This window comes from Triticum aestivum, chromosome 1D (genome assembly GCF_018294505.1).
Source record: "Triticum aestivum cultivar Chinese Spring chromosome 1D, IWGSC CS RefSeq v2.1, whole genome shotgun sequence".
Taxonomy (NCBI): Eukaryota; Viridiplantae; Streptophyta; class Magnoliopsida; order Poales; family Poaceae; genus Triticum; species Triticum aestivum.
The window spans coordinates 432,846,258-432,853,309 of record NC_057796.1 but is presented as its reverse complement, the minus strand read 5'-3'; the positions used below and the strand labels follow the sequence as shown (position 1 = coordinate 432,853,309).

The following is a 7,052-nucleotide window of genomic DNA, read 5'->3' as shown; positions in this document are numbered from 1 at the left end:
GGATCTAGATCTCCTCTCTCTTTTCCCTAAAAAACTAGCAAGAATCCATGGAGGGATTGAGAGTTAGCAAGCTCGAAGAAGGTCAACAATGGGGGAAGAACACGAGCTCAAAGGATAATGTTCATTGGGGAAGAAGACCCCCTTTTATAGGTGGGGAAAAATCCAACCGTTATGCTCACAGCCCGCACAGAGCGGTACTACCGCTCGTCCTCACGGTACTACCGCTAGGGGTAGCGGTACTACCGCTAAGGGTAGCGGTACTATTGCTTGCGAGCGGTACTAAAAAAATACATTCGTGCCTACCACCGCTAGACTTGTGACGAGTTTTTGGTCCGGAGCGGAAGTAGCCGCGGTAGTACCGCTCCCAAGAGTGGTAGTAAAAAAACATCCGCTCCTGTCCGCGGTAGTACCGCTACAGCCTTTTCAGAACACCAAAACTACCACAACTTCTGCAAACGGACTCCGAATTCGACGAAACCAAGTTTGTTGGAAAGCTAGCGACAAGGGCTAACACAATCTTGATAGAAATAACAATAAGAAGCAAATTAGAAAAGTACCAAGAGAAAATGGTGAGAACCCTTCCTCGAATAAGACCGGTAAAAACTACAACACCGAAAACGCAAAAGAAGAGACATGTGAACTCCGTTTTCGATGAACTCGAGCTTGTCATCAAGATGAACATAAGCTCTAAGACTCACAAAGAGAAACAAACAAGAACCAAGAAACATGATGCAAGGATGAAATGGTTTGAGCTCTCTACTAACGATACGATCAAGCTACCAACTTGAGAGCCCCCCTTGATAGTACGGCAAACGATCCTATAACCCGGTCTCCCAACTACCACCATGAGACCGGTAAAATAGAAAACCTATCAAGGGCAAACCTTTGCCTTGCACATGATCCACTTGAGCTAGATGATGACGATCTTGTCCTCCTTAAGATGGACCACCTTTCTTGATTGCGTTGGGTCGATGGAGACTAGATGATTGCTCCCCCATACTCCACTATGGGTGAGCCACTCTTCGGCACATCTTCACAAGTCCATTGACACCACAATGGATGGCAAGCTTCAAGAACTTGATCTCTTCGTGATGCTCCACCTGAACTTGCACACGGCAATCTTGATGACGATCACCACTTGATGTCATCCTTTCCATGGGTTGTATGATATCTTCCTCTTGACGCAAGCCCATGGACACGTACCTAACCCCACATAGAACTCTCACATAGACCATGGGTTAGTACACAAAGTGCAATGGACATTGCTTACCATACCATGGGATCACTTGATCCCTCTCGGTACATCTTTTACGCTTTGTGAGTTGATCAACTTGATTCACTCTTGACTTAGTCTTGATCAACCTTGAATCTTTCCAACTCTCTTCATTTGGATGATGTATTGAAGGTAAACATGAATGATCACATAATCTTCTTCTTCAAGACATGCTTGCAATAAGCTCAACACTCACATGACCAATCTTTGGATAATTCCTTAATAGAACATTGGTCAACACATAAACTCCTTGAAACCAACACATGGACTTCAAGAAATGCCTATGGACAAATCCTTCAAATATAACTCAATGCAACCATTAGTCCATAGAGAATGTCATCAATTACCAAAACCTCACATGGGGGCACCGCATGTCCTTTCAATCTCTTCAAATATAACTCAATGAAACCATTAGTCCATAGAGAATGTCATCAATTACCAAAACCACACATGGGGGCACCGCATGTCCTTTCAATCTCCCCCATTTTGGTAATTGATGACAATCACTTTCAAGAGAGTTTATATAAGGAATTATGCATCACCATGCCATGCAACAACCAATAATGCATGCGTAGGAGATGCGTATGCTTAGGAACAAACCAAAGCTAGAAGAGACAACTCTCTAAACTTCTCCACAAAACTCTCTGAAACTTCTCCCCCATTGGCATCGATTGCCAAAATGGGCGAAAAGCTTAGAAGGCCAATATAAATTGTGGTCCTCCATAAATTGCGTATTTCTCAACAAGTGAGTGGAATGCAACACACATATCCAAAGGTAAATACTTGGAGGAACACAAACTATATTGAGGCACAAAGATAGCAAAAGAATGATATGCCACAAAGACATAAAAAAGAGAGAAACAAGCAATCAAGCAATCAAAAGATACCAATTGAAGCAAGCAAACAAAGGATATCAATTGAACCAACTAGACTGAAGATCCTATGAGCCACATGAATAAGGATATTACGATATGAGTAAAGGAGTGTTCTAAAGAAAACTAGAGGAGCTCCCCATGATTTGTGCACACATAAGAATTTTTGTATTTGGATACAAAGTGCACAAAATAGGATCATAGCTCCCCCAAAATCAATAGAAACTTACAACAAGTGCAAGGTAGCAAATAGGAAACAAAACCTGGCACTTGCACTAAACACATGGTTGAGCAACATGTAAAAGAGGCAACTTAAGAATATGCTCAACCAAAATGATGTGTGAGAGTCATGGAAAAGCACTCGAGAAGACTAAAATAAGGATGAGCATTAAGCATCAACATAGTCTTGGATAAATGAGATACACGGTGCATGACATGTTCTCCCCACACACACCCAACTAGCAAATGGGTTCACAAGCTCACTAAAAAGATACCAACAAAGCTTGCGACAACCCATGGTGAAGATAGAAGAAGAAAGCCTCATCAAGACAAGGGATACCAATTAAGATGGCAAAAGCCTCATAAGGACAAGCATGAGGAAAATAATCTTCACCACACAAGAGTGCATCAAGATGCAACGAGATAAGATGCGCACTCAGGCAAAAGCTTTCACAGAGCCACCAAAGAAATAACATAAGAAAGACAAGGTGGACATGAAAGAAAGTATATCATCTAGAGATGCAATTTCTCTCAAGTGTATAAGGTTCTAGGTAGACGAAATCATGATGATATATATCTACAAAGAAGGATGTACACCCGAAATAGTTACAACACGAAGGAACAAGATATCCAAAAGGAAGTCATAGATATACCAATAAGATATTTGCTTGGAAGCATAGCACATGGCTAGATATGGTCTTATTGTATATAAATGAATTCCTACCATACAACCATCAAAGACATCACAACTAGCAACATGAGATCATCGTTGAGATGCTTTGAGAAAGGAAACAAGTATCACAAGATGGAATGAATATCATGCCAAGATGCAACCTACACAAGGTTGAATGCAAGAAAAGAATGCATGAATAGATACTTGTTACCGAGATATCATTGGAAGGATGTAGAACAAACCAATTGAACGTAATAGATAGTAGTTCATTGAGCATCCTAGCTTGACTCCAATAAGAACATGGTGACACCACCTTCCTTGTGAGTGAGCCGAGCATCCAATGCATCTCCAATTGTTCCTAGAACAACAACACAAATAAAATGGTACCCAAACTCATTGGGACCAAAGAGTTAGAAACACCAACAATAAATTAGGACAAACTCCACCAAAAGCACGTGCCAACCCAGTTGGCTTATCAAAGCATGGTAACATAACCGAGAGTATCCAAGAAACTTTGATCCAATACTTACATCCTTTTAGCGATCTAATCGAACATTTTAAAGTTTACATGAAATATATATGTCTGATATGAATGCGGTTGGGTGCCTTTACAGAACATATTATTCGTTCTTTTTGATCCCATGTCCTTATCTAATCAATCTTGACTCTATTCCTCGTAACTATAACTGAGAAATCAGATATATTGAAATTTGGGTACTAAAGCAACAATTGAGTACTTGTTAGCAATGCATTCTTTATTTGGTAGTATACGTTTTCGCACAACTACTGTGTTCAATTTGTTCTCGATAAAGATAATTTAGCAAGTTTAGTTAGAATGTTAGTAAGCTTTGTGCATTTTGCAATAAAGAAGAGATCATTCAACTTCCTTTTTCTTGATTGTCATTGCGCTTGCCTTCATTTGTTACTCATTAGCTTGGCTTTTAATTTAAACATCGGTACCTCTATACCTCATATATTTGACAATCGGCTTAATAGGACCCCGTGAGCACTTAAATCAGCTATTTTATGTTGGCGTTAGTGTTAGTGTTTTGTGTTGGTCCATTTGGCTTCGCCATAATGATATTATTTTATATAAGAAGAATATTTCTAATCCATTGTAGGCTATGCTTTTTCCTATTAACTCACTATGATGTTGGTCAATGTTGCAGCAAACAGACTGGCAATGAAGGAGGGCATCAACAAGTTGGATCCAGGGACGAAGCTCCAGAACAGACACTCGTGTCAGCTGACACCAGGATTTTTGAAAATTCTTCAATAAATTTGATCTGATAACTGTCAACTTTTTTGTCACCGTACCTATAGGACTGACCCCATAGGATTTATTTTTCAGCTTCGCCCCTGGTTGGAGCAAAATATTCCAATGATTTTATGTTCCAAAATAGGTGATGGCTAACAATATGCCCTTTGTAATGTTTTTGTGTCCATGTCATATTCCTTTTATGAAGAGTTACTCTTCTACTCCCTCTGTAGACTTTCATAAGACGTTTGAGGTCACTACTTTACAGAGGGGGTATCATCTGAAAGAGAAGTGGGCAGCCCATCACGAATCCGTGCTAGGGGACAGGCTGTGGCGTCCACACTGCCCGGCTGGAGCTGAAGATTTTCCTTTGCCGCTCCCGCTAACGGCCGGGATGGAGCCCATCACGGTGACCGTACGTGATCGTGAACGTTTCACGGATCAACGTCGCTCCATCCTACTCCTTGGCCGCTAGCGACCCAGCTAGCTACTACTAGATCATGTCGTCTCGTCGCACCTCCACTGGACAGGGCAGGCGAAACTTTGCGACTTGTGTGCTTCCCTTCCTGACGTCATATTGCCGGCCGGACAGACATGAGCAGCAACGGCGAAGAGCGGGCCGCAACGATGGAGAGGCCATCGGAGGAGCCAGTGGTGTCGGCGGCCAGATTCAGCGAGGAGCAGGCTGCAACGACGGAGATGCCATCGGAGGAGGCGAGCACCTTCAGCGAGGAGCAGGAGGCGCTGGTGCTGAGCGCGTGGGACGCCATGAAGGGGGACTCCGCCGCCATCGCGCTCAAGTTCTTCCTCAGGTACAGTACGCACAAATGTTCATATATGTACTGCCGTTTGATGCATCCATCCACTACTAGTACATATCGTTTCAGTGCCCGAAGAGAGCACATCCGTCCCTCGAGCACGTGCGGTTACATTTCTCACTGAACTTAAAAAAAGGGTATATATCGTTTCATGCATGCTTAAAAAAAAGTTTTTCTAAGTACTTCGTTATGTCTCAGTGGATGCTATATTCTTTTGATTTGCATGGAGATTCGTACAAAATAATTCTTTTCAGATTTTAATTTTTTATATATTATATCATTTAATTGAGACTTGGTTCGACTGAGACACCCTAAAGTAAAGAAAAACATGTACAGACGCACTGTAATCTTTTGTTTGATCAGAGGGAGAAATAACTTTGTTCAATTGGCCCACGTAGAATCTCCGAAAAGAAGGATACCAGTAGTGGAAGAAAGGAAAACGGATTTGATTTTTGAGATCCGGACAAAGACGTGGAAGATCGGCCAAAAGTCTACAGCGTATCGTAGCTGGCTTTTGCTTCGTCAGAAGTCTCTGCCCGCTCACGCACCCAAGGGCCATCTATCTGGTAGGAGTACAAAATAATAGTACTATCAGTATCACATCGAGCCAGCAGAGAGCCACCCAGCCTTGCCTATATAAACCGTCACCAGAACTCGTACCTCTAGACACGATCGATCACACGCACCAAGAAACGAGACAGATTAAGAAAACACGCGGAGGCAGAGAGAATCAAATGGCGTTCAGCGAGGCGCAGGAGGAGCTGGTCCTGCGCTCATGGAAAGCCATGAAGCCGGACTCCGAATCCATCGCTCTCAAGTTCTTCCTCAGGTGTCCTTTCACTTGCATTGCTCATGCTGTCATGCATCATGTCATGTGTCCGATCGTCATTCACCGGACCAATTAACGCCTTGCATTTCTCAGGATCTTCGAGATCGCGCCGGCGGCCAAGCCGATGTTCCCGTTCCTGCGCGACGCCGGCGAGGACGCGCCGCTCGAGAGCCACCCGAAGCTCAAGGCGCACGCCGTGACCGTCTTCGTCATGGCCTGCGAGTCGGCCACGCAGCTGCGCAAGACCGGCGACGTCAAGGTGAGGGAGGCCACGCTGAGGCGCCTCGGCGCCACCCACGTCAGGGCCGGCGTCGCCGACGCGCACTTCGAGGTGGTGAAGACGGCGCTGCTGGACACCATCGAGGGCGCCGTCCCCGAGATGTGGACGCCGGAGATGAAGGCCGCCTGGGAGGAGGCCTACGACCAGCTCGCCGCCGCCATCAAGGAGGAGATGAAGCTTGCTGCGGCGGCTTGATGGCACGCATGGACTCTGCTTTCATGAGCTCTCTGTTGTGATATGTCATGTGTGTGCTGTACCGTAAGCGCTGCCATAACGACAAGTGAGGCAGCCAAAAAAATCACTGTTTTATATAATCCCGATTATCAATATATTAATTCCTTCGGTTTATTTCATACTCTAAGAGCATTTCCAATAGACGGTACAAATGTAAAAATACTTAACCTTTGAACCGTCTCGGGCAAAAAACGCTGCTCCAACAGAAGGTCCATATGTAAAAAGAATTAGACCGCAGCCTCCTCGTGTTCATCGGAGCACAGGGAAGCAACTGTCGCGGTCTCGAATCCATTGAAGATCAAGTCTCCGCGGATATACGCGAGGTAGTTTAGGCTTCCAAATCTGACCTGGTGGCCAGGGGCGTAGCTATCGATCTGCTCCAGACGGCCAAGCGAGTTAGCCCGCAGTACGAAGCCGCCGAACACAAAGATTTGTCCGGGGAGAAAGGTTTCTCCCTGGACGGCGTCATTACTGACGATCGAAGGGGCCATCGAGTCCTTTCGTCGACGGCACGGTGGAACTCTCAATGAAAGCACCAAAGTCGGTGTCAAAACCGTCGGATCTCGGGTAGGGGGTCCCGAACTGTGCGTCTAGGA

General features: G+C 44.6%; 1 protein-coding gene across 2 annotated transcripts; it reads left to right on the top strand.

The window, feature by feature from the left end:
* The first annotated feature begins 4,803 nt into the window (after positions 1-4,803).
* LOC123182646 (non-symbiotic hemoglobin) lies at positions 4,804-6,570 on the top strand. 2 transcript variants are annotated; one of them, XM_044595289.1, is made up of 2 exons: positions 4,804-5,107; positions 6,036-6,570. In XM_044595289.1, the coding sequence occupies exons 1-2, from the start codon at positions 4,890-4,892 to the stop codon at positions 6,415-6,417; spliced, it is 600 nt and encodes a 199-aa protein (XP_044451224.1). In that variant the 5' UTR covers positions 4,804-4,889; the 3' UTR covers positions 6,418-6,570. The 2 variants fall into 2 exon arrangements, with proteins under 2 accessions (XP_044451224.1, XP_044451225.1); XM_044595290.1 differs by lacking the exon at positions 4,804-5,107 and adding an exon at positions 5,572-5,942.
* The last annotated feature ends 482 nt before the right edge of the window (positions 6,571-7,052 follow it).

Excerpts from the sequence above, each read along its gene's own strand:
- LOC123182646 (XM_044595289.1), top strand. The coding sequence starts at position 4,890 with ATGAGCAGCAACGGCGAAGAGCGGGCCGCAACGATGGAGAGGCCATCG. Across the intron at positions 5,108-6,035 it reads GCGCTCAAGTTCTTCCTCAG|GATCTTCGAGATCGCGCCGG; the intron begins GTACAGTACGCA and ends TGCATTTCTCAG.